General features: G+C 41.0%; 2 protein-coding genes across 2 annotated transcripts; both read left to right on the forward strand.

Annotated features, from left to right (window-relative positions):
* Positions 1-3,381: 3,381 nt before the first annotated feature.
* TMEM139 (transmembrane protein 139) lies at positions 3,382-8,029 on the forward strand. Its single transcript, XM_030453901.1, has 3 exons — positions 3,382-3,788; positions 4,838-5,146; positions 6,429-8,029. Exons 2-3 carry the CDS (start codon positions 4,899-4,901, stop codon positions 6,835-6,837), a joined length of 657 nt encoding a protein of 218 aa, XP_030309761.1. The 5' UTR covers positions 3,382-3,788; positions 4,838-4,898; the 3' UTR covers positions 6,838-8,029.
* A 1,708-nt stretch (positions 8,030-9,737) lies between these two features.
* Positions 9,738-25,893, forward strand: CASP2 (caspase 2). Its single transcript, XM_008499110.2, has 10 exons — positions 9,738-10,126; positions 11,822-11,989; positions 14,376-14,451; positions 15,830-15,924; positions 17,406-17,582; positions 18,741-18,869; positions 19,328-19,418; positions 22,929-23,078; positions 23,170-23,279; positions 23,906-25,893. Exons 1-10 carry the CDS (start codon positions 9,977-9,979, stop codon positions 24,038-24,040), a joined length of 1,281 nt encoding a protein of 426 aa, XP_008497332.2. The 5' UTR covers positions 9,738-9,976; the 3' UTR covers positions 24,041-25,893.
* The last annotated feature ends 1,222 nt before the right edge of the window (positions 25,894-27,115 follow it).

A 27,115-nucleotide genomic window follows, 5' to 3' on the forward strand; every position in this document is an offset into this window, starting at 1 on the left:
AAAAATTGCTTCAGGTCAAGGTTATAGGGAAGAATAGATCTAGTGATTACAGAGAGATTAATCACAGCGTAGTATGTACGTCACAAGCCCTTGGGAATAAAGCAAGCTTCTCTGCATACTGACCTGATAAGCAAGTTTACCATAGGTACTAAGTTAATTAGTAGCAGTCTGGGAAGGAGATAGAGTAGACTGTGAGATGGAACAGGGGAAAGGTGAAATGCTTCCTAGAGACTAAATCAAGAATGAAGATAAACAATCAGACACTGGAAGAAAGAAAGAAAGAAAAACAAAAAAGAAAAAAAAAAACAAAAAGAGAAAAAAAAAACAAAAATGAAATCTCTGGTCTTAATTAAGAAATCTGCTTTTAAATGAAGTCTGATCCCCATGGCATAACTGAACATCTGAAAAGAGAAGGTTTTCAGTAAAAACAATCTACTGCACATGAAAGGAAGACAGCGTAGCATAGCAGTACAAATACGCTTCTTCATTTTCCCTGATTTCTAGCCCTTGTTTCAAAACCACTGCACAGTGATAACTCATGCTGTTCCTAAACTCCTTTGTAAATGTTTTAATCAAAGATTTCCTAATGCAGTTACATGATCAATGATAGAATCAAAATGGTATACAGATAAAAAGCCCTCCAGGGATGCCATGTAATGACCTCATGTAAAAGCACTGTGTTACTAGAAATCACATTGCAAACCTTAATTCATAGACATTCATCTTGCTTCACAAAATGAATCTGTAGCACATTCATAAACACATTCAACTAATTCATTCAAAGTTGCATGGCAAAATATCATTCTTGTAAATGTGAAAAAAAAATTCAAAAGATTCAGCCCAGTCATAAATGCAACCCCATGGGTAAAATACAATGGAATTACTGAACTCTGAACTTCAACTGAAATAAACTGAAGTAATACAAGCAATAACTAATAAAGCAGAAACAGCTACAAATTTTAGCCTTTTTCATTGTGATATTTCATACCTATATTGATAAATATTTTTTTTAAATGGCACCCCAATCAAAGCTATGAAACAAATTTTCACCAAACCCTATATATTTATTTCTGTCCACAAATTAAATTCAGCCTTTCCAGTCACAGGGGTATTTTTCCCCCAAATAACAAACACTTCTTCACCTTCTAACTTTCTCCTAACTTAGCCAGAAGGTCTAGCTCCAAAGCAGCCTCTGTGTACCTTCTCCTCACAGAAGAATGTGTAGACAAGTGAAATGCCTCAGTTCCCTCTAAACAGCCTGCATAAGAATAAAGTACCTTCAGTAGATAATTACAAGAGGTACTCAACAATAGTCAGATTGTTAAGGGGATTCAGCTGACTAAATTTTCTCTGGAAAAGTGTAAAGCTTAGACAGCTGAGGTGGTTCAGCAAGAGATCAGATGGGTACTAGAATTACTGTAAGGAAGGGATTTGACTGCAGGCAGATGGAGAAGAGGCAGGAAGGAGGAAGGGCTACCATATTTCACAGCATTTATCCACTAGGTTTGTTCAGCAGCCTTCAAACTGCACTTTCACTCACTACTTTAAAAAGTGGAACCATTTTCTTTGAAAGTAATTCTTGTAATAGTGATGCTCTTTATTACAATAGCTTATTAAGGAGAACATTTAATCAGGATTTGTAGCAGATTTTAATTCCCTCCTCAACCTAACAGGATATAACTCTTTTATCTGTAAGGAACAGTTTTAACAACCACTCTGGTTAGAAGGAAGTTGCTGTTAGTACCAAGGTACTGTCCCTCCAGATTCTACCTCGAGTCATCCATGCTTTCCCTGCAGAGAGGCTGTGAAAACAATTTTGCCAATTTTTTCTTAGGAGTCTAGGTGTTCTCAACACTAAGCAACGGCAAAATTGAAAGAGCTGTAAGAAACAAACCAGTTTCCCTATTTAAATGACAGTCTTGCAAAATCATAAAATCATAGAATGTTTTGGTTTGTAAGGTACCTTCAAAGGTCAACTAGTCCAAACCCCAGAGTCTGCTCTCTTCAGAGGAATACTCTTAAAATCAAAGAATGGATAGCAAATAGAGGTGAAAGCCCTTTAACTGTCAGCAGCTGAAAAGGTAATTATAAGAGAAAACTATTAGGATTATAAAAACATTGGCAAGTCTAGACTGGAATAGGAGACAATTGGGTTTAACCTCTTACTGAAAGTGGGGCTTTAGACTCAGTTGAATCTTAAATATTTCCAGACAAGATGATTCCTCCACTTAGGCTCTTTCCTATTGCCTCTTGTCCTGTCATCATGTACGCTCATGAAGAGTACTTCCTTCCTCTCTGTAACTACATACTGGACATCGGAAAGCTGTGAGCTGACACTCACCACTTGCCCAGGATTTGCCTCTCCTCTCCTCTCCTCTCCTCTCCTCTCCTCTCCTCTCCTCTCCTCTCCTCTCCTCTCCTCTCCTCTCCTCTCCTCTCCTCTCCTCTCCTCTCCTCTCCTCTCCCTCTCCCTCTCCTTCTCCCTCTCCCTCTCCCTTTCCCTCTCCCTCTCCCTCTCCTCGTTCCTTAACTTGTCCATTGGTGGCAATCCACCAGACCATATCCAATTTTTCAATTTATCTGTTGAACAAGGGGGACCACACTATACGCAGTATTCCAGGTGTCTCCTAACAAGTGTTGAGTAGAGTGGGTCACACCACTTGGTATGTTGAACAGACTCTTTGTAATGCAGCCCAGGATACAGTTTGCCTGCATTGCCCTAAGGGTACACAGCAAACTGCTGCTGTTCTTGCCTTTCCTCATGACTAGCAGGCCTTTTTCAGCAGAGCTGTATCCCAGTCACTGATACCCCAGCCTGCACTGGTGCTTGGGATTATTCTGTCCATGCATAGCTTTGTTAAGCCTCATGCAATGCATGTTGGCTCAATCTTCCAACCTGAATACTATTATAAACATTTAGTGGAAGGACATCTTCCTATTACAGCCAAAAGTGAGCTGCAGCCAGCTTGTGAAGGTAATACCCACTGCACTCTTTGAGAACTACGAAAGGTTCAGATGGTAATTCAGCACCTGTCCTGTTGCTTATCAGTACTACTCATTCCCAAATACATCTGGGAGTAAGAAGGATTTTAACCTTGTCCTCAGTAAAATATTAACCGGTTGCCTCCTTTTTTCCTTTTGTTTGTAAAATCAAAGAGAGCAGAAAACAACATCTGACAAACAGCACCTAATTAGAATAGGAAAATACTTGGATTTACATTCTGTGGAACACATAAATAGATTTAAGTGTGGGCCATGTGATGAGGGCTGGGTGAGCAGTCCGTCCTGCTTTGTGAGGCAGAGATCAAGATTCCTCTGCTACAAGAGAACACAATTTTCAGGGCAGAGTTCCTTTCACTTGAGCAGACCAAACAAAATCCCACACAGGTAAGCACTCCCCCACTGCTCACTCCGCCCTCTTCCCTAATGAGTTTCCTGCTTTTGTGGGACAGACCTAGAAGAGCTGTAAAAGTGCAGAAGGTACGTGATTGTCGAGAAATTGCTTTGCATTCAGAACATGGACAACTGAAGTTCTAGTTTCATGCAACAGGATCTTCTCATCATTTGGTAGCTTCCCATATTTACGAGGTACCGTCTTCGAGTTTCAAAAGAAATCTTTGTTGTCACCCGACAAGAAAACTCGGAACAAGGAAGGGGAATTTTTTACTGATGTCCTATCATCAAGTCAGAAGGGGAAGGAGCAGGGACAAAAGAGCGTGAACATGTTTCCTGGTGATGAAGAGAGGAATTAAAACATGAGTGTTGCTACCTACCGAGACCTCATTCTGGTAAGTAAGGCTGACAGTAAAAAAGAGTAACAAAAAGCTAATCTGTTCAGAAAAAAATGTGTTTCTTTTTCTGTCTTTTGTATATATACAGTTATCTATTTTTGCTCTAATAAGGGAGTGCAACTAGTGTGCAAAGGCATACAATGTAACATGGAACTATGTAAAACTTTATTCGTTTGGACATGTGTATTAATTAAAAATATGCCTATTGTGTCATGCTTTATTCCTTTAAAGGGATCAGCATCGAAAATGTGTGATGAATGTACGTTACTCTAACGCATGCAAAATGACTCTTTACTTATGGTATTCTTGAATACCTCAGAGCCCTGGTATTCCTTTCATATTGACAGTACATGGGAAAACTGTTGTCTCTTTCTCAGAGATGGGGTTTGGAATGGGGGACAGGCAGGGCTCTCATGGTTGCGAACAGTGCAAAAAAGCATATCAACAGAAAAAGAACTGAAGATAAAGGCAAACAGTCAAATGCCTGTCTACATTTTGCAAAAACAGACATATCCCAGCTGTATCTAGAACCTAAAGTAGTGTTATTGCTGTAATGCTACAGTGAATTAAGATACTCACTTTACTGGGGTGCACAGCCCCAATAAAGCTACTTCCAGGATTTGAACCAGAATCTGCATGTTCATTATGCAATATAAAAATGTCCTAGAATTAGCCTGTAAAGTTATTCTGTGGTTCAGTTTCATAGTAACCTTAAATCTCCATTCTGCTCTATAGGACTGCTCTATTAAGAAGTTAGCCCTTATTAGATAAGCCTGGCAGTAAGTGTTGATGGTCTATTTATGCATTTTACATCTTGCAACTGCATGTACAAGTGCATTCAATACGCATTCACATAGGAAATTCTAGTACATTTACATTGGTGTGTATTTATGCCCAGATTTCTCAGGCTTACTATGTACGCGCCTAGTTGCAAGTTCTTACGGTAGCAGGTAACTGAATATGTGTGCTCTTATTTTGGTCATGATACTGACAACATGTTTGTACACCTGTGTTTCATGTAGAAAAAATTATTCTGTCTTCCACAGATGCCTCTCCCCCTACCTGCTCATCTGTTCTTAACTGTCTGCTACCACTATCTGTACCACCATGTGGTTAGAAACACACTGGAGGAACATCCGCCAAGCCTTGTTGCTTCTTTTCACTGCTGGTCTTCTCACTGGGGTCACCCTGCTGGCCATTTCATCTAACACCAATCCAGTAGGTTATTTCTTCCTAGGGGTAGGGGGAGTGTGCCTGGTTGGCTATTTGCTGAGTGTGTTTGTCGAGTGCTACCTGAAGAATCAGCATCAACGTGATGCAGATGAGACACCTCCAAATAGACAAAACCAAGCAGGGTAAGTACAACGTGGTTAATCCTACTACTTTAACTCTATTCTACACATTGTTTTGATGCCCTTCCCCTACATCACCACATGCAGACTGTATTCTAGAAGATCAAAGTTCTCTGTAGGTTGCTTCCCTTCATTCTTCAGGTGGAGGTTGCAAATGCCTATGCCACACATCCTGTATCTGTCCAATATGTATTTTCTTCCCTCCAGTAACTGACCAACTAACAATTTCCAAGATTACACAGTTTCAGGTCCAGTTTTATTTTCTTTTGAGTAATTCAGTCCTGCCGAACAATGAGTCAGACAAGGAAAGAGAAAAAAGCCTGAAGTAATGCTCAGTCTTAGTGGGGTTTAGCTCTATAAATCTTATCTCCAGAGCAACAGTTCCTCAACAAACTTTTAAAAAGGAACCTGTAACTGGGTGTGTTTCCAGTCTTAAAAACCCAATGACATAGTAAGTTTTGATTTTGGGAGGCTCTGAATACTGCCTGTATTTTATTTTATTTTTTTTCTTCATGTATGCTTTTAGGTACACACAGCATCACTTAATTTAACCCAAATTTGCTTATGGTAATCAAAGGGTTTAACTTCATTTGGATCTTTACTTCCTTGTCTGTATAATCCAGATAATCATTATCCACATCTGTGAATGACTTGACATTCTCATGTACAGGGTTTGTAAGAGGGCACAATGTTATTGTATGTTTATTTTTAGAAAAGACCACATAAAAAAGAAGTTCATATTGGGCTTTGCTAGCTTGGGGGCATCCTAGAAGAAAATTATCTGTTTATTTTGAAATAAGACATTAAGGGAAATGTTTCTAAAGTAACTTTCTCTGAAGATACTCTTTTTGACAAAGAATAGTCTTTGTTTAACCTACAAGAAAATATTTTTCTCCACTTCTTAAAAATAAATTAACATTGAGCTAAAATATTTTGAAAAGCCCTGTTTTATTAAAAAAAAAAAAAAAAAAAAAAAGGAGTCTTTAATTATTAGCAATACTTTTTTAACCAGTAGATTTTAAACGAGGGACATCAGCCTAAGCCTAGGACACTGAACTGAACAGTGTGGGTTTCTCCACTTGTTCTGGGAAGTGTGAGAGAATGTTCAGATAAGCCATTTTCTAGACCAGGAAGGAAGGCATTAAGCTGGCTGGACAAGTAAGCTAACCCTGCCTCGGTCCAATCCACTATTTGTAGCATGGTCCCTATGCTACATTACCTGAACTATCTTCCTCTAGATAAATATTTACTGAGTATAACTGAGTATTCCTCTCTTTGTGCATAGGGTGAATGCTGCCTATGAAGCACCCACCTATGAGGAGGTGATGACTATGTCAGTTCCAGCAATATGGACGATTACATCCAACACAGGCATAGTGTCCTCACCACTGAATGAGCCTCCTCCATACAGTGTTGTTACTGGATCATCTGCCCCAGAAGACACTATGATTGAAGCTCTCAGCATGTCTGTGGTATCAGAAACAAGGCACACCTCTGAGACTGACACAAGCTCCAGGATGCAGTTGCAGCTGGTACTGCCACCGAGACTGCAGCGCTTTGTTTCAGACATTCATGAAGTGAAAGGTGCTGCAGACAGGCTTGAGCCAGTGGAGCCACTCACTCCACCACCTACTTATGAGAGTGTCATCAACGATGAGGTCTTTGAAGATGCTTTCCAGCCCTCTGTATCATGACTAATGTCACCTTCCATGAAAACACAACCAAACCCTCAGCCCTACACAGGTTGCTCCTGGAGGGAAGGTGAAAGAGCTGAGATTTTTCATGCCTGAAACTGTACAAGTTTATCTCACTGTTCCTTGAACCAGAGCAGAATCTCAGATGCAGCTTCTGATCTCACTAGAGTCTTTGCACAAAATAAAAATCAATGCAATACCACAATGCTTTTTCTTGGAAGATAGGTAAAACCACCATAAGGAACATTTTGTTATATATGACAACAATTCTCAAGCTGGAGATACACCTTTACAGAGGAGAGTGAATAATTACAAGAGACAAGGTTGCCAAAGGACTTCTGAAGGACTTAAGATGCAGCCAGGAGAAGCTGCCTCAGGGAAGGGAGGAGTAGAAACAGCACTAGGTAGGTCCCACCTGTATATTACAAACAGCAGTACTGCTGAGACAGTCACCCATCAGCCACCCTAAAATCCCTACCAGGAGACTGAAGCTGCAGGTTCCTGTTTTGCAGCAAACTGAGCGTATGGTCTGTGCTGTTTGCTGATAACCCTCTACTGTACTCACTCCATGTCCTCAGTGTAGCACAACTGAGCTACAATGTGACCGAGGGGACAGTGGCTGCCTTCACCTGGAAACCAGCAACATCTAATACCTCTCACTTGGGGTTGAACAACTGGCCACAAGCACCACGCCATGAAATAACTTATGGATCATGAGGTTCTCATCCCCCACTGCTTGCAGTGGTGGACAAGAGAGAAATAAAAGCCTTCTTTCTTCCTTCTGCAAGAGAGGCCAGCAGTGGGATAAAGACAATATAGATACTCCCCTGCTGACCACCAGTCCCTGCAGCTCTACAGGAGGGTGCATTTCTCTGCTGTCACCACCCAAACAGATGGCCTGACAGCATGGCAAGCAATTGCACAGAAGGGTCAATGCTCCTGTATTTATCTGTACCACCGTGCACAGAGACTTGTCTCTGGACAGTCTGTATGCTGAGCCCACAGCTGCAGTGCACTCAGCAGTACTGAAGAAGGTGGTCTTCATTGTGGACAGATATACACTGGAGCCTGTTTCTAGTTCTCACTGAATGGTGCTGCTGTGCTGTTAAAATGGGTGAATTAAACCAATGGTCTCTACAGCATCGATATGGTCTGTGGTATGCAGGAAAGACATTCATATCCGCTGAATGTCTAAAAAACAAAAAAAAAACCACCCCAAGAAGGTGGTCCGAATCTCCTATAAAGGACAGCAGCCATCATCATAGCCTTGTCAAGTATGACATAGTTTTTATTATATGAGGAAACATCAAGCCATAGACTGGAAGCACGTAAATTATTTTTTATTGTTTGATTGTTTGTAGTTCAAAGGAAGAAATACTTTTTATGTTGTTTGTAAATAAATGAGACTGCATTAAAAATACCTAGTGGCATCACTAGTTTACCTCACCCCCCCCCCAAAAAAAACCAAGGCCATGCTTTTGCTTACATTTTACTTGTTTGATAATACTGGCTTAGAAAAAGGTGAGGAGTTCGATTTCTAGATGACTTTAATTTCATAAATGATGAAGCAGATATGATACTTCTGTCATAAAAGTATTATGAGAAACAATTTTGCTGAGAAGCAATGTGATTATTTTTTTTAAAGCAACTAGCTTCTTGCATTTCCCTCCTGTAGCTGCAAACACAAAGGAACAAAGCACAGTAAAAAAAGACAAGGTATAACAGGCAGGAACAGAAACATATCATCTAAACTGGGCAACCTTTCTGAATGCACTAAATTGCCAGAACTTGGGAAGAAATCTGTGTGAGCAGCAGTGATAGAAAGTAGCGAACACAAATAATAATTAAAAAAATTATGTCACTAGTTAGATTAATTGCGTTCTGTCGTCAGCATCTGTAAGGGTTATTCAAGCCTTTGGACTTGGGAACAGCTATTGGAAGCCTCAGACGACCTGAGCTGTAAAGTTGGTTCCACCAAAAGGATGCTCACTTCTTTACCCTTCGCATTCCACCTGTATCTCTTCCATGTCCTGCCTGCTCCCTCCTCTCCTTTTCTTCCCTTTACTTGAGCGCTTTTTATAATTTTGTCTGATTGTTAGCTGTAACGTAGGGCACCAAAACACACATAGCTAAAGCTTTAAAAATAAAATCACAATAAAAAACCCAAACCAACCAAAAAACAAAAAACCCCAAAACAAGAACTAAACCAAACAACAAAAAAAAATCAACCAAACCAACCAACCAAAAAAATAACCTCAAACCAAACAAAACCCCCAAAACAACAACAAAACAAATCAAAAAAGCCCTCTACCAACCCAGATCCGGTATGTTTGCAAGGAAAGCTGCGCAGCTCTCGGTCCCTGCTAAGCCCTCCCCTTACTCTGAGGTATAATGCTGTACGCCGTCCGGCCTCAACACCCCCCATACCCCGGCCCGGCCCGACTCATGCCATGCCATGCCATGCCATGCCATGCCATGCCATGCCATGCCATGCCATGCCATGCCATGCCATGCCATGCCGGGGGGCTGGCGCGGTAGTGCCAGTACCGCCAGACAGCGACGAGGACCGGACCGGACCGGACCAGACAAGATCGGATCGGATCGGATCGGATCGGATCGGATCGGATCGGATCGGATCGGATCGGATCGGACCGCACCGCACCCGCACCGCACCCGCTCCGCTCCGCCCCGCCCCGCCCCTTCCAGCCGCTCCCGGGCAGGAAGAGAGGCAGCACCATTTCCGCGCCCCCACGCCCCTTCCCGGAGTGGCACATGCGCAGTGGCGGGAGGGCGGGTTCGGTGTGCGGGAGCGGGAGCCTCTGGTTCGGTTCCGCCGAGGCGAAAGGGAGGAGCTGCGGGGCCGGGTGCCGCCTCCGCCACGTGACCGGGGGCGCGGTCCCGGCGGGTTGAACGGCGGGACGGGGCCGTGTGGCGGGAGCTGTCACCGGAAGAGCCCCGTGCAGCGATCTGCCGCCCGCCGCCCCGGGAGGCCTCTCCCGCTTCTTGTCAGGAGGTGGCTGTCAGAGGGACCACAGGCGGCGGCTGTCAGGGGGACACAGGCGGCTTCCACCGGAGCGGGAAGTCGGGAGGGGTGAGGGTGTCTCCTGCCGCCGAGTCCGGTCTGCCCTCTCCTGCCGGGATGCTGGTGGCCTGCGGCATGCGGCGGCGTCACCAGGAAGCGCTGAAGAAGAACCGGGTGATGCTGGCGAAGCAGCTGGTGCTGAAGGAGCTGATGGAGCATATGGTAGAGAAAGACATCATCACCGCCGAGATGGTGGAAATGATACAGGTACGCGGTTGTGCCCGGCTGCACGGTGAACTTTATTCCTGGTTTGTGCTCAGTGTCGCGCTTGGTGGTGGGAGGACATAAAACCTAACGGGAGTGTGACCTAAAGATTTTAATGTGGTTACGTTTGGAAAACACACAAAGCAGCATGGGCTTTGCTGGCAGCACGGTGTAGGACGGGAAACTGCTTTTGGCAATGTGGATTTTGTCTGAGATGTACTGAATTCTACAATACTTCCTTTAACTCTTCCTTTAATTCTAAAGCCTTCCAGTATCTGAAGGGGGCCTACAAGAAATTGGCGAGGGACTTTTTAGGATGTCAGGTAGTGATAGATCTAGGGGGAATTTCAAACTAGATTCAAACTAGAAGAGGATAGATTTAGATTAAATGTTAGGAAGAAGTTCTTCACCCTGAGGGTGGTGAGACACTTGGAACAGGTTGCCCAGAGAGGGGGTGGGAGCCTCATCCCTGGAATTTTTTCAGGCGGGGCTGAGCAACCTGATCGAGTAGGAGGTGTCCCTGCCCATGGCAGGGGGGATGGAACTAGATGATCTTAAAGGTCCCTTCCAACTCTGAAAATTCTATGATTTTATGAAATAGTTGGCTCTCATGCTGGTATGTAGCAGCAGGCTGGGCTTCGTGGGTCAGGTGGTATCTTCCGGTCCATTGTTGTCATTTTGTGCCTTGTGTTGTTTTTTCCATTTGTAAAACTAGGAATAACGCCTGTTTCCTAAAGAACACAGTGAAAGTAAGTAAATTAATATGTCATAAACCAGTTTGCTGTGGCACCTTTTACTTAAAAGAATTTGTACTTCACACATTTTTGCATATTTCCTGAAGAACCGTATGTAATTGTATAACAAGTAATGTTCACAGGCTTGCTACTTATCCTGAGTAGGCCAGGCCTTTCTTTATCATCTACCAAAAGAGGAGATCTTGGATTTAGGTGGCAATTCAAAAAATATAGAATGAATTATGTGAAACTGATAACATTTATTTTTTATACCCACTAGTTTAGTATATGATGGTTTTGTGTGTTTTAGGTTTCATTGGGAAGGCTATTATTATTATGTATTATTATATAACAAATTATGTAGTTTGTTGGCAAATGTCCTGTTCATTTTGTAACTGCCAGAAGTTCTCGAGAATGTTTTACAAATACATGATTTAATTTCTGATTGCTGCTGCTTCCCATGTACTACTGTGTGTTGCCTTATTAGCCTAAATTTTGCATTCTCTGTGTATGTAGTATTTTTTCAGAATTAACTGAATATAATAAGTATTTTACTTAATGCTTTCTGAGGGATTTGCGTATCTGTGAATGAGACCATAAGCTATTGGGTAGTAGTGGAACCATGCTTTGGACTTCAAATGTATATTAAAGGAGAGGAAATAGATATTATTACAACAGTAACTGGCAGCAAAAGTTCAGAGAGAAGACAGCCTGTTACTGTCTGTGCTAATGTAAGAATTGCTGCCTTGCTGTGTTGTCATGTACTGTTCCTCTTGAGCTACTGGGAACAGAGGAGTGGGAATGAATTCCATTAGGAAAAGATATAAAAGTAGATCTTGCAGAGCTAAGCATAGTGATGAAACATTTACATGAAGTAAAAAAATGTTGTTCTGAAGACTGCTGAAAATAAATTGGTTTTGGATTCTGCTTTGAGTGTGGATTTTGTTTTTTTCTCTGGATTTAGGCTAAGTCTGGAAGCTTCAGCCAAAATGTGGAATTCCTCAATTTGCTGCCCAAAAGAGGCCCTAGTGCCTTCTCAGCATTTTGTGAAGCTCTACGAGAAACCAAACAGCAGCATCTGGAGGAAGCAATTTCGAGGACCGCATCCAACCTGAGCCATGGATTTGAAAGGGTAGAACAGTTTTTTAAAAAAATAAGATGGAAGAACTGCATTTGAGGTTGGGTTTGGGCACAAAGCAATCCTTTTTCAAATGGGGAACAACAAAGTTTACGAAGGACAGGATGGGGCTTTGTTGCAAATTAGCTTTAGTAAAAGCAAAGAGGAAGGAATTTAGGAAGAAGAGAATTTTCATGTAAACTTGCAAGATGGAAGGAAGCTCTGTAAATCTGGTCCAAACCATTTTTAGCAGGTGTCCCAGGGCTGTGTCCAGGTGGCTTTTAAATCTTCAGTGTCCAGTCCTTGGTCACTCTCACATTAAAAAAGTATTTCCTGATGATCTGAGGAAACCTCCATATTGTGCCTGTGTTGCTCTGTGCCTGTAACTGGGAACCACTGAGAAGAGCCTGGATCTGCCCTTTTTACACCTTGCCTTTACATATTCATATGTATTGATAAGATTGCCTTAAACCTTCTCTTCTGTAGCCTGAACAGCCTTTCATCAGATATAAGGTGCTTCAGTCCCTTCATCATCTTTGTGGCCTGTTGTTTGCCTTTCTCCAGCATGTCCACATCTCCCTTGCACAGAGGAGCCTAGAAGTGGACAAAGTTGCAGCCTTGCCAGAGCTGACTAAAGGGTCACCTCTCTTAAGCTGATCTGCTGGCAACATTTCTCCTACTGCAGCCCGGGATATCATTAGCCTTGTTTGCTACAAAGGCACAGTGTGGGCTCTTGTTCTTCACCACAGAATGCCAGAATTGTCATGGTTGGAAAAGACCTCTTAAGATCACAAAATCCAGCCATCAACCCCCACACCCCCCCCAAAAAATAAAATTGTTCACTAGAGCATGTCCTGAAGTGCCACCAGTAGCCCCAGGTAATTTTCTACCTATCAGCTTTCTAGCCACTCTTCCCAAGCCTGTAGCATTGCATGGGGTTGTTGTGACTGAAGTGCAGGACCTGTCACTTGGCCTTGTTGAACCTCACACAGTTGGTATCAGCCCACTAATTGAGGCTGTCCAGGTCTGTCTGCAGAGCCTTTCTACCCTCAGGAAGATAAACTCTCCCACCCAACGTGGTGTTGTCTGCAAACTTGCTGAGGAAGCACTTGATTCCCTCACCTAGATCACTGATAAAAGATACTGAACAAAAACCAGTCCCAAAACTGAGCCATGTGGGACACCACTGGTGAGCTGCTGTCAACTGGATTTAACTCCACTGACTGCAGCTGTCTCAGTCTGGCTAGCCAGACAGTTTTTAACTCAGTGAAGAATAAGTGCACTGTCTCTGCCGTGAGCTGCCAGCTTCTCTAGGAGAATGCTGTGGGAGATGGTGTCAAAGGCTTTGCTGAAGTCCAGATGGGCAAAATTCACAGCCTTCCCCTCTTCTACTGGTAGGGTCACCTGGTCTTGGAAGGAGATCAGATTGGCCAAGCAAGACCTTCCTTTTCCTGAACCAATGCTGGATGGGTCTGATCCCCTTGCTGTCCTGCAGCTGCCATGTGAGGATAGTCAAGATGAGCCACTCCATAATTTTTCTGGGCTCTGAGGTCAGGCTGACAGACCTGTAGTTCCCCAGATCCACCTTCTGGCCCTTGTAAATGGGCATCACATTGGCAAACCTCCAGTCATCTGGGACCTCTCCTGTTAACCAGGACTGTTGATAAATGAGAGAGAGGCTTTTGCCAAGCTCATCTGCCAGCTCACCTATTCTTAGGTGGATCCCATCTGGCCCCATAGACTTGTGAGTGTTCAGGTTCTGTACCAGATTTTTAATTTATTTCTTCTGGATTATGGAAAGGGGGGGAGGGTTGTGCTGTTCTCTCTCCTCATCTTCCAGCTCAGGGGGCTGAATACACAGAGGGTAGCTGGTCTGACTGAAACAGAGGCAAAGAAGGTGTTAAGGTTTCCCTCATCCTTGGTTGCAGTGTTCCCCTCTGCATCCAGTGATGGGTAGAGATTCTCCCAGAACCCCAAAATTCTTTTCTGCAAAGGAGGAACTTAGCAAAGATGAGTATTCCCAATACATCAAAAAGGATGGAAACTAGCAGTAAATATATTCTTTATATGAAGGAAGATTAGATATTTTTGAACAGAGTTGTTCCTTTATTAAAATGCAGGGTTTATTAGACTACCTTATGTATAAGGTTTCAAAGCTGAGGATTTGGGATTTGGGTAGACAGAGAGATGAGCAAAGAAGGGAAGGGATTTTGCATTGACAGAAAGGGCTGCTGCTGTCTTGTCATGATGTTTCATTTGGATGTGAACCATAATACTGTGTTTTAAGTCATATATATGTGTATGTGAATGCATGGATCTTTGTTCCATAGAGGGTTGTTCTGTGGAGAAAAAAAGCTGTTTCATGCTATTCTTTTTAATGGATTTATCTGATGTCTTGTAGCTTGAACAATGTTATGGATCAGATCTTCCACTCCCTACCAGTGAATCATGTAACTCAAAGAGACCACGCTGGATTGGTGAGTTACACATGACATGATGAATACTTGATTGACTATCAGCTGCTTGCTTCTAATTTCTTAATACTAGAAATAAGCTTGACACAAGTTTGCTTATCCCAAGAATTCAAGCTTGACAGTAAGCAGACTTTATTGTGATCAGATGCAGAAGGCAGAATTAGGCTAGAAAATGAAAGTAAAATGAGTTATTGGAAGAGAGAATCTGATCAGTTTCTTGTCAGCTTCATTTGTTCTTGCAGGAAATTTTGTGGTTTAAACAGTACGTCAGTAAAAGTTTAGATTTTACAAAGGTTTTCTTCTTTGTTTAAGATCTGTGATAGAATTTAATTGAAATATTTCTGTGGAAAGATACTGATTTTGCATAGTATTCCTTAACTTAGACTTCGTCCGTAGCAAAGAATTTTAAGTACAAGGCCTTATATGTGGGCCAGACAGATTTCTGTATCTTCTTTTAAGTGGGGCAAATCAGTTTTTCTTCTGCAAGCATTTGTAACTGTGGTCAGGGAAGTAGATGGAATGAATCTCATTGATAGTTTTTATGTTGCCTCTAGTAACTCTGGGAGTACTTCTTTAACTGTGTCCTGATTACTAGGAGCTCTCTCTGCTGCCAAAAGATCAAGTGCCTAGACTTTGCAGGCTTTATGTGCAAAGGTTTTAGGATTGATACGGTTTCTTAGAGCATGTCTTCCTCCAGCCAAGAGACATGCCTGAAAAGGCTGAAAAAGGATTTCAAAGATCATGAACATTATTGGCTCCATTTCTTTGGGAAAAGGGAGTGAGTGAGTGAGTGAGTGTTTGCAAATGACAAATAGTTGATCATCTGTTATCCAGGGGAAAATGTTGTTCAGAGACATAAATGAAAAAGGTGTTGCACTTCATAGAAGTTGGAAATATCTAATTTGAGCCCTTATGCATGTGTTCAGCAAAAAATAAGTAATTGTATCCAGTGAGTATTAGAGGTCTTTTATGAAAGAAAAAAAAACACTATTCTACTTGAATGTTTCTAACAATGGTTTGTCAGCCTAATTGTGAAAGGAATAATGTAGTGTACAAAATGACAGAAAACACACAGCTTTAATTTAAAATGAGAATTCTGTTTCCATACACTGTAGAACCAAATATTCTAGACCTTAGGTAAGACTAACACACATACAAGATGGGGAGGAAAGGGTGGTTGAAATTATAAAAAATTCCAGTGTTTTTGGCTTTTCTGCTGTGTTTCATTGTGTGACTGTAGTCCCCAGTAAAGGAAAATTTTTAGAGGTATCAATACAACAATATGCCTAAGACCACATAGTTCAGAATTTGAAAGTTACTACCTTAATTCAGAGGCTTAGAAGTTGGAATTTTTTATTGTTATTACTATGCTTTTGCACAGAACCAATGGAACATTCCTTGGATAATGGAGATGGTCCCTCAGTTCCTCCAGTGAAGTACTGCACTCCTGAATTTTATCATGATCATTGGCACTTGGTAAGTGCTTGACAGAGAAAGCTTCCTTAAGATGAGATTGGATATATTAGCTGAACACATGCGAGTTAAAACTGAGTTGAAATGCATCCCTCATTGGGATACAGATCAGTCTTGTGCTATCTGTGTAACTGAAAGTTATTACGAGTCATGTTTGATTTACTGTAGTTCTCATTTACAAGTGTCATAAAGCTGAGAAGTTCTGTAACTATATACAGATCTCTGCCTGTTTTTTGTTTCATGAAATGCCTTCTGTTCTGTTGCACTGTATAAGTTGTCAGTATTTATTTGTTTGCATTCTCATCTCCTTCTGTGTGGTGGCACAGTCTGCAAATAACTCTTAAGATACTACAACTGTGTTTCAACTAGTAGTGACAGTCTTGGCTGTTTTCATTGATAAGCACATCCTGAAGACTGCCTCCTTAGGATCAAGAGCCAGATCTGGATTTTGTGCTGGGTAGTATTGGGTAGAACAACCTGATTTTCTATTCATACACAGTATTTGAAACTATATAGGTAGTCTAACTATTTTTTGTGTATTCTGTTTGTAGAGCATAGATTGTGGTGGTGTGGGCTTAAGGAAAAAAATTACTTCTTATGGGGGGCAGACACTTCACTAGGTTTGCAGTGTGCTAACACGTAACTACTCTGTCACAGGCTCTTTGTATAGCAAAACAGATATTTTTTTCAAGATATCTATTGGGGACACCTAATTAGGCAGTATCAGTGTGAGTTTGGTTTGTCTCTTTTTACTTGTGTTCCTGGATACACCCTTTCCAAAATGTTCCTGTATTATTAAATTTCACTTCCAGTTTACAGAAATGTTAGTAACTGGTTTATTGTGGATTTTTTGTTGTCAGAGGGAACTTAATTTGAAGACACCTCTATTTAATTCGTTCTTTCCCTTTTAACATTTTCACTAGCAGCATAAACTTCCAGGGTCAGTGGCTGACAGTCCCTTGTTTTTACAGTTGTAACTCACATGGTATTTTACGTTTCTGCTCCCAACAGCAAGTAAGAACTATTAGCTGAATTTTGCATAGTGTTGTTCTAAGGCTGTTGATGAGGATGACAGAAATACATGAAGGTGTACTGGAGTGAGGGTGGGAAAAGGGGAAAAAAGTTAGTAAGACCTAATTTGCAGTTTGAAATGTGTAAGCTACGTGGGGTTTGTTTGTTTTGTTTAAACAAGAAATAAGACAAGCTGTTATCATATCACTGTAATAGTGTTATAGGGCCATCAGCTGTGGAGACTTAAAAATACAGTTGTCTTTGGGACCCTTTGCAATACAAACGTTAGTTTTATTAAAAAATAAAAAAGAAAGAAAAGGTTTAAAAATTTGACATCTACTGGTGTTGTGCCTTCTCAGTCAAGAGATCCTGCAGATCATATTGAGTTGGTATGTAGGGATTGCTATTCTGCTCTGACATTCAATTATTTCCTTGTGTAGACTAAATTTCCCAATTTTAAATTTTCTTCTCAGGCATATAAACTGATCTCAGAGCCCCGAGGCTTAGCACTTATTATCAGCAATGTCCATTTCAGCAGTGTGAAGGACTTGGAGTATCGTGCAGGAGGAGAGGTGGACTGTATTTCCCTGGAGATGCTTTTCAAGCATCTTGGATATCAAGTGACTGTCTTTCATGATCAGTCAGCACAGGTAAGGAAGATGGACCCCAGGACTTCAAAACCAGTATGAATGAGAGTTTGTAACTGTTAGATAGTAGGTTCTCTTTGGTATAACTAAGCTTGAACGGAAAGATATGAATAGTGACTTAAAAACTGAAAATAAGGCAAAACAGGGTGGTGTCTGCTTGTATACTGGCAAATATGAAGAAGCTTGGAAGGCCTAAGACTTAAAATGGAAAGCAGGATTACAAAGGACCACAAAAAGCACTACTCTAGTCTTCTAGGGCAAGGGGTGAGAATTTCTAGACCACACTTGATATGTGTATTAAAATCACAAATTAATAAAAAATAGTTTACTCTATGTAGACTTCTTCAGTTTACTGCTATCCTGAAAGTTAAGCTTTGTAAATATATGACCTGACCTGGTCTTTTCAGGTGTAAATGATGGTTTTGTATCCTTTCACTGATGGAGTCAATTGCCATCCTATTTATCAGTCTTCCAGTATCTATGCAGTTAAGTTTCACTCTTTCAGTTTTTGCTTTGCTAGAAAAGTGGCTGTGCTTCACTGGAAAACTGATAATGTTCCATGACTGATTGAATCAAACCGCTCTTTCCCTAGGAATGGAATTGCTGTGATCTCCAGTCTCATTTTAGATCCCTATGAAACAAGTAAAGAACCTGTCAAAGAGTGTTTTATTCAAGAAGACAGCTTTTCCTACATTATAATAAGAGTTTTTTGCACCTGACATGTTTCAGAGTTCCTAGAGTTTTCAACTTTAGGTTGTTGTGAGTTCATCACTAGTGTTTGAATGCTTGAAGTATCAGAATATATATCTGTTTAAGTTGTTTCAGTATCCCATTTAGACTCAAGTGTCCATGTAAAACCTCTTTATCAGTTGATTTCTCCCACACTGAATCTGTATGTACCAGCTCAGATACTTGCTTCATGTTCCTGTTGGCCAGTATAGAAATGAGGTTGTCCTGCTTCACAATGTTATACTGAGGACTGAGTATTACATAAAAGGACGTTGTGCTGGTTTTTATGGAGTTAGTCATTTGTCCTATAAATTTGATGTACATAGACTTTTATTTAATAACAGGAGGACCTGTATTTCCTGTATTTTGACCCACTTTCCTTGTGCAGGTCTGAAAAGCATTAATTTTAATATTTTTTTTTCTCTCTTCCAGGAGATGCAGAATGCATTGGAGAGATTCTCTAAGTTGCCAGATCATCAGGATGTAGATTCTTGTATTGTAGCTTTACTTTCCCATGGTGTGGAAGGTGCGATTTATGGCAGTGATGGCAAACTACTTCAGGTATATTGCTGTGTACTGATGTGTTGTAGTTTATCTCTTGAAAAGTACCAATATAAAGAGGACAAAAAAAAAAGGGGGGGGGGGAGGGTGGAAGTGAAATAATGAGAGTCTGAGGATTCAGAGCATTCATGGTTTTTGAACGAATAAAATAAGGGAAGAAAAAGGCAGGCAGTTGCATATTAGAAGTGTCTCACATAAAGAATGGCATAGAAATAGAACATGTAGGTTAAATTATTTAGTCTTCCTTCCCGGGCAGCACTAGGTAGAGTGCATAAACTCAAGCTGTTAGGATCTGGGGGGACCTGGGGGGATGGATGTGTTTGTCATATACAGAGTTTGGAGATTAGGGAGAAAATATCAAGGCTGGTGTGTTAGCAATCAAAATACAGGAAAGCAAGATGAGACTGAGTTTGGCTCATAGAGGGCTGTAGTGAAGAATATCTTCTGTCTTTTCTCAGTTGCAGGAGGCTTTCCGGCTCTTTGATAATGCAAACTGTCCAAATCTCCAGAATAAGCCCAAAATGTTCTTTATTCAGGCCTGCCGGGGAGGTGAGTGCCCAAATACTAGAGGCCATGTATTTGGCACACCATTAGGGCTCATTTTGCACACATACACACCCTCACATTCAACTCGCTGTCAACTCTCCTCTTTGCTTCTCTCAGGTGTAAGTGGGACCCATATTCACCTCCCTCTGCCCTGCTGCTGCCACTGCATCTGTTGCTCTGTAAGTGTCTTTTGCTTGGCATGAGGTGTGTGCATTGACCTGCAGACCCCAGAGCACCTTAGTGACACAAAGCTTTATCATATACTATTCATATATTGAGGCTTTCTCTTGCTATGTCTGCAGTAGGGAGAGTGAGGCATATGGTGCATTAAAGTGCAGCACAGTGTGCACTAGCACTGGAGTATTTTCTGAGGTCCTGTCTTTCTCTTCATCCTGGATGCATTTTGTCTCTGATGTTATCTCTTGAGCTACTGAATTTGGCTCTTTTTTTTTTTTTTTTCTTTTTTTTTTTTCTTTTCCTTTCAGTTGTCTCCTTTCATTTTTAGCAGAGCTTTGTAGTTTGTCCTCTAGCCAAGAGAATGTTTCATTCACCTTTTATCTACTCTTGTTTAATCTCAATGCAGAGAAAAGCTTAAAGTCTACATGAAGTATTTTGGGGATCAGAAGTATTTGGTCCTTTGAAGCATTTGAAAATACTGTAATGTGCATGTTTACAATGCATTGTGTGTGGTTGCTCTCCTTTATGTTGTTGAACATTTAGATACTCTTGAACAAATGTGAATATGCAGACTCATAACAGTGTGGAAATAAGTATAAAAAGCCAGAATTGGCACCTGTTCTATTTGGACTTATTTGACTGTAATATTACCACCACGGGTCTGTTTACATCAACACATCTGGCTTAGCCTTTCTTTTGCTGCTGCCTTCCAGTACCTGAAGGGCCTTCAAGAGAAGGTGGGAAGGGACTTTTTTACAAGGGTACATACCAATAGAAAAAGGAGTAATGGCTTTAAACTGGAAGAGGGTAGATATAGGTTGGACATTAGGAAGAAATTATTTAGTGTGAGAGTAGTGAGAGTAGGACAACCTGGCACAGGTTGTCCAGAGAAGCTGTGGATGCCCCCTCCTTGGAAGTGTTCAGGGCCAGGCTGGATGGAGTTGGAGCAGCCTGCTCTGGTGGAAGGTATCCCTGCCCATGCGTGGAGGTTGGAACTAGATGATCTTTAAGATCCCTTCCAACCCAAAACGATTTTATGACTCCCAAGTATGGTTCTTGGGATGTGCCCAAGAGAAAAGCAGCAGCTTTCCTCAGGCCACAGGGACAGTGGCAGCTGCCATGGCAGGGTGCTGCACGAGCCGGGACAGCACGGGTGAGCGTGAGGCAGCAGTGCCAGCAACAACTGAGGTCAGCCTGAGATGAAGGCTCTGAAACTTCTGAGAATTGCTGAAAGAGGCCTACAGGAAGGCTGGGGAGGAACTTTTTACAAGGGTGTGTAGTGAGAGGGCAAGGGGTAATGGTTTTAAACTGAAAGAGGAAAAATTTACGTTAGAAATCAGGAGGAAGTTCTTTAGTGTGGGAGTGGTGAGTTGGCACTCACTGCCAACACACTGGCACCAGTTGTCCAGGGAAGTTGTGGAAGCTCCATCCCTGGAAGCATTCAAGGCTAAGTTGTAACGGGCTCTGAGCCCATTGGTCTAGTGGGAGATGTCCCTGCCTATGGCAGGGTGGTTGGAACTGGATGATCTTTAAGGTTCCTTCCAACTCAAACTATTTTAGGTTTCTGTGATAAAAAGGTTTCAGGTAAGAAAGAGTGGTAAGCTCGCTATCCAAAATGGGGTTCTACCATAGGCAAAGGATTAAGACTTGAGCCGCTGAAAGAAAAATAATCTTCCTTTAATTAAAAAAAAACCTGAAACATTAGAAGTATCATTTAAAGACTGTATATATAGTGTGGACAACTTCAGATTAGTGGTCAATATCTTTATGCCACACAAGCTTGCTGGAACTAGTTGAGAAAAAAAATGAGAAATGCAGAGGTTATTTGTTTTCCATAAATTTATGTAATAAGCCTTAGCCACCTTCTATTAATGACAAAATTTAAAAAGTAGATAAAAAAGAGTAAATATAATCTACTTAATTTCCAAATGGTTTTTGGCAGAAGTCTATTAAAGAATTGAAGCAGTCTGCCTACAGTCATGGATCAAAAAGCGGTGTCAACAGAAAGCAACAGGAAAGACAAATACATTGACATAATATGTGCATATATATATATGGCATAAAATGAGTCTTTGAAGCTGCTTAATATCTGTTCATACCTGAAATTATATACACTGTGAACAGTGCTCTAAATTTTTAAGATAAAGAACTAAAATATTTTGAAGAAGTGTGGTAAGAGATGAAAAAAAGTGGTTACAAATGGAAAATCTTGGATTTCTTCCTTAAAGAGATGACGAAGGGAGTTGATGGAAGTACCTCAAATTTTTTCTGCCATGAAGTTTTAGTTACAGTCTATGTCTAGCTTGTCAGACTACCCTTCCACTGCTGCTTTCGTTGTGGAGGAAGAGAACAGCATTGCCAACCTATGCACTGACCATTGCCTGTGCATAATTATGAGATGCTACCAGTGCCACTGCCTATAAGAAGGTTGGAACTCCAAATGCATTACTTAGGCATGACCTGGCAACAAGAAATGAGAGTAACCAGAAGACCTCTGAAATGGATGCTTATGTCTTCTAAGACTGGGGTCTGACCCATGATGCTAGGAGCTAAGTCAAATAATAGATTTTCATACATCAAAGGAACAAAAAGGCAAAATTATATAGAAAACCTCTAAAACCTCTAAAATACAGTTTTATTTTTCTTACTTCTTGAAGTTATTGCCATTAAGCAGTTAGGCTACCTTGCAGTGGACGCTCTGCATCATGTAAACAGCCAGTTGAGAGTGTCTGCAAGTGTCATAATGCATCCTAATGAATCCTGTTTCTCCAAGTTTTAAATATCCTTCTGTGTACTGGGGTTCTCTTTTGTTTGGGGTCAAATTATTTTGCATTTTATTGTTGTAAAATTTGTGCTTTCAATTGGAACAAGTGTTGTTATAGTCAGGATTTTCAACTATTTTTTGAACTACTGGGTCCATATTTTCGTGATTTCTTGGAGGTAGATCTTAGAAACAAAAAATACAGCTCTCATTTGGGTTATACAATAAGTAAGTAGGTAGCATCGCAAGCTAGACCAGACATTTTTGGACATTTCTAAGGTAGGTAAAAGTGGAAAATAGAAATTTTCAGGGCTAGGCATCATGTCTTTCCCTGCATGTTGAAGACCTGTCAGAAACTTCTTTGCTTTGCTAGTCATCCCTTGATCTGCACAGGAAAGGAAAGGGGGAAAAAAATCAATCAGCATGTGGCCTAACAGTCATGTTATGTTGAACATGTTCAGCTCTTGTTGGTGTTTGCACTAGTTTGTGTACATCCATTAATTCAGGATCATTTCTTCTTCCCTTCCATGTTCCCCCCCAACCCCCTTCTCACCCCTTGTTTAATGATCCCTCAGATGAGACGGACCGGGGAGTGGATCAAAGAGATGGGAAAGAATGGTCAGAATCCACAGGCTGTGAAGAAAGTGATGCAAACAAAGAAGAAAATCTCAAGCTTCGTCTGCCTACATGCTCTGATATGATCTGTGGCTATGCTTGTCTGAAAGGTACTGGGGAGAGGCCCTAATTGTTAGGGTGTAAGGAAGTTTTATGTGTCTGTGTTCCCCAGAAACTTCATCTGAAACACTTTCTTCTTAGGCACTGCTGCCATGCGGAACACCAAGCGTGGATCCTGGTATGTAGAGGCTCTCACTGCTGTGTTTGCAGAGGACTCCCGGGACACTCATGTGGCTGACATGTTGGTGAAGGTGAGCTGGTGTGTCTTTCCTCTCCCACACTTACTTGGTTTCTGAAGAGCCTTCCAGTGATTCAAGTCACTCGGGTAAATCTACTGTTACATCAGTTACTCTTCCTTTGTTCATGGCAAAATTATTACTTTCTTTCCCATGTGTATATATATATGTATTTATATACAGTTCAACAGCAGTTTAGCCAAAGTTAAGGTACTGTTTCTTTTGACTCCTTCCATTTCACTTATGCAGACACATGGTGAATTCATGAGAATTAATCTGGTTTGCCAGTAATTACTTTTCTGGTATAGATATAGCTTTTTTTGTTTATTATTATTTTCAGGTTGATACATTCCCTGAACTGGTTCACCACAGCTGCACGAGTGCTTGCCAGTTGTATAAGAGAAATGGAGAAAATGAGGGAAGAGGGAGTGGAGACAGCAGTGTGACCATAGCAACTTGAGCTGCTGTGGAACTGCACCTTAGTTCTTTATCCCTTCTTAAAACTTAGAAAGACAGTACATAGGGGATGACTTATTAAGTTAAACAGAATGATCTATGAATACAGAAAGTAATGATGTTTTTCTTACTTCCGTTTTCTTAATCCTATCAGTAATTTATTATTTTTTTAATTTCACATATAGGTGAATAAGCAAATCAAGCAACGAGAAGGTTATGCCCCAGGCACAGAATTTCACCGCTGCAAGGAAATGTCAGAATATTGTAGCACACTCTGTCAAGATCTTTACCTGTTTCCTGGCTATCTGCCAGGAAAATAACCAGACCAGATCTGTTGGAAGATACTGCCAAAGCTGTACTTTAAGAATGGATGTCTGCATTTTGGTTCTTGTGGGCTGTGACATCAGATGCACAAGCAAGGCATGCTTGTTTGTATCTGGCTAGTGCAATTCTTGATGTCTCTTCTGAAAATATTTTAGCAATCCTTTATAATCTGATTCAGTTCAGTTTTTAAAATTCTAATATCCTGACTTCTTCCGAATGTATATAAATTCATGGAAAAAGACAGTCAACACTGGAACTGGGAAGAAGTGGGAACATCCTTTGGAAGGAGACATAAGGATATTTGTAAACAAAGTGAATATGAAAAGGGAAGCAGACTATTCAAACTATTTTTAAAGAAGTTAAGCCTTTCTGAAAGGAAAATTATTCATACGATGTTACATATCTTATTTTAAAATTTTTGAATATTTTCTGCCTGGTTCTTCGTGCAGGACAGTCAGCACCTGTGTGTATTAGAAAAGGCTCCATTGTGAAGGAGAATCCTTCCTCTCTCTAAACTGGAAGGTTATTGTTTTCAATTTAAGTATTAAGTATTTCACACTTTCCTATCTGAATTGATCCCTGAAGTCTCACTGTGCACATTCCTTCTGTAGACAAGTTACCAAGATGTCTCATAGTTTTCTGTGAGACATTCCAGGTTATCAGCAAAAAAAATGGGACATCCTGGATTTCTCAGATAGACAAATAAGCCTCCATAAACTGCTCCATAAGTAGTTTTGAATCTAGAAATTCTAATTACTTTCCCTTAGTCTCAAAAGTGAACAACTGTGTAGAATATTATTTTTGAGGAATTTGTTTGCCATAGTACCTGTCTGTCACAGCAGGCAGAGTATTCAGTCCACCAACTACTTCTCAGGAGCCTGTAAGTTGCACTGTACAACTGAATACCTTAAACCCTACAGCCTTGCACAGAAGGATGTTTTGTTTAATTAACAAAAATAGTCAAGGCAGCTTTTTACAGTCTAAGCATGTTGCTTGGATTATTTATCACTGTAGTTTGTATTCCTTTTAAATGAAAGGGAAGTTTCACATTACTACCCTGTTATGTGAATTTTCTTTCTTCAGCCATGATGATTTAAAGCAGTTTGTTTAGCTAATATTTTTTTGCAAAGTGTCATTTTAACTGGTCAATAGGAAATAATCCATAACTTAGTTTGGAAATTTCCTACAAAGTTTCCTCATGCTGTAGTTACTGTCTTGCTTGTGTCTGGTTGCAGTTACTCCCATACAACATGGGAGGTGGGCATTATTTTCTTTTTGTGGTAGAGCCTACATCCTGTTATATACTGGCTTACATATTGGTTACAGTCTGTTCACTTGAATCTCACTCTATTCTGTAGCATTAAGCTGTCATAATTCCTGTTTAGTCTTTTTATGGAAGCATGGCTTTTAAAATCTTTTTTCAAGATTGAATTATAAATAGAAAGCACAAAGGCATGTGGAGAGAGGCTAGAAAATTAGGCATGTATTTTTTTACTGTTCTGCTTAGGGAAATGAAAGCTGTGTTTCCTTCAGCTGAAAAAGATGCACCATTAAAATGCATCTTGCACTTACCTACACACAATGTGTTAAACAGAATAAGGATCATACTTGCCAATTGGTGCCTTACTCTGAAGTTTAAGATACTCCAGGGATGTACAACAGCCCCTAAAGTGGTATAAACACATCTTCCTCTTTGAAATAGTGCAATATTTTACAGATACTTGTGTCAATTAAGCAGTCCACTGATGGATGAGATTTCTGTAGTATTGCATCAAGTTGAATAATCACTGCCACTTTTGTATATACCTTTTGTATTTTACTGCCTTGGGGTGTCAAAATAAAGAATTCTGGTTTGATTAATCTGTGGAGTGTTTTCAACTCAAAGAGTTACAGCTCTGCAGAAATGGAGCTTATATATAAAGAGAATTGTGTCTAATTTGAGGTGGTTTGGAACTCTCAAGCAAAAGCCTCCTACTTGCCGGCTGCAACCAGTGTATTGGAACACAAAGGAAATATGCAAACTTTCAGTCTCTCCAAGGTAACTTCCAGGAGTGAAATACTGGTATCTGAATGTTATAATATGCATTAGTTTGGTGTATTATTCCATCACAAAATGTTTCAAAACTTGAAATTCACTTCTAAGGAGGATGAGAAAAAATTAGAAAGAAAATGGAAAAAAGAATAATGAAGAGTGGAAATCTCATAGTCAGCTTCATGCAGTTCAACAAGAAGTTCAGATTCCTGCACCTGAGGAGGAGCCGCCCCATGCTCAGGGCCACCCAGCTGGAAAGCAGCTTTGCAGAAAATAACTTTGGGGTTCTGGTGAACACCAGGTTGAAGAGGAGCCAGCAATGTGCCTTTGTAGCAACCAAGGCTCATAGCATCTTGGGTTGCATTAGGAGGAGTGTTGCCAGCAGAACAGATTAAGGGAGGTGATCCTTCCTCTCTGCTGAGCTCTGGCAAAGCTGAACCTGGAGTCCTGTGTCCAATTCTAAGCTCCTCTGTGCAAGGGAGATACGGATGTATTCTTCAGCATGTGAAGAATACATCCTCCTTTACCATATGAGGAAAGCCTGAGGGAGCTGGGTCTGTTCAGCCTGGAGAAGAGAATACTGAGGGGGAATCTCATCATTGCTAACAAATATCTGTGTGGGTGTCAGAAGGATGGGATCAGACTCTTTTCAGTTATGTCCAGTGGCAGGACAAGGGGCAATGGTCACAAGCTGGAACACAGGAGGTTCAACCCAAACATAAGAACATCTCTACAGTAAGAGTAACTACTGGAATGGGCTGACCACAGAAGTGTTGGAGACATTCAAAACCCACCTGGATGCCATTCTGTATAACCTGCTCCAGGTGAACCTGCCCTGGCAGGGGGGTTGGACTAGATGATCTCCAGAGGTCCCTTTTACTGCCTAATACAATGTGATTCTGTGATGCTGTGATACTGGAGAAAGTCCACAAAGAAAATTAAGGGGATGGAGCACCTCACATATGAGAGAGGAAAGGCTGAGTGAGGTGGGACTGTTCAGCCTAGAGAAAAGAAGGCTTAAGGTACTCATCAGTGCACT

The sequence above is a fragment of the Calypte anna genome, chromosome 1 (assembly GCF_003957555.1).
Source record: "Calypte anna isolate BGI_N300 chromosome 1, bCalAnn1_v1.p, whole genome shotgun sequence".
NCBI classification, from domain to species: domain Eukaryota; kingdom Metazoa; phylum Chordata; class Aves; order Apodiformes; family Trochilidae; genus Calypte; species Calypte anna.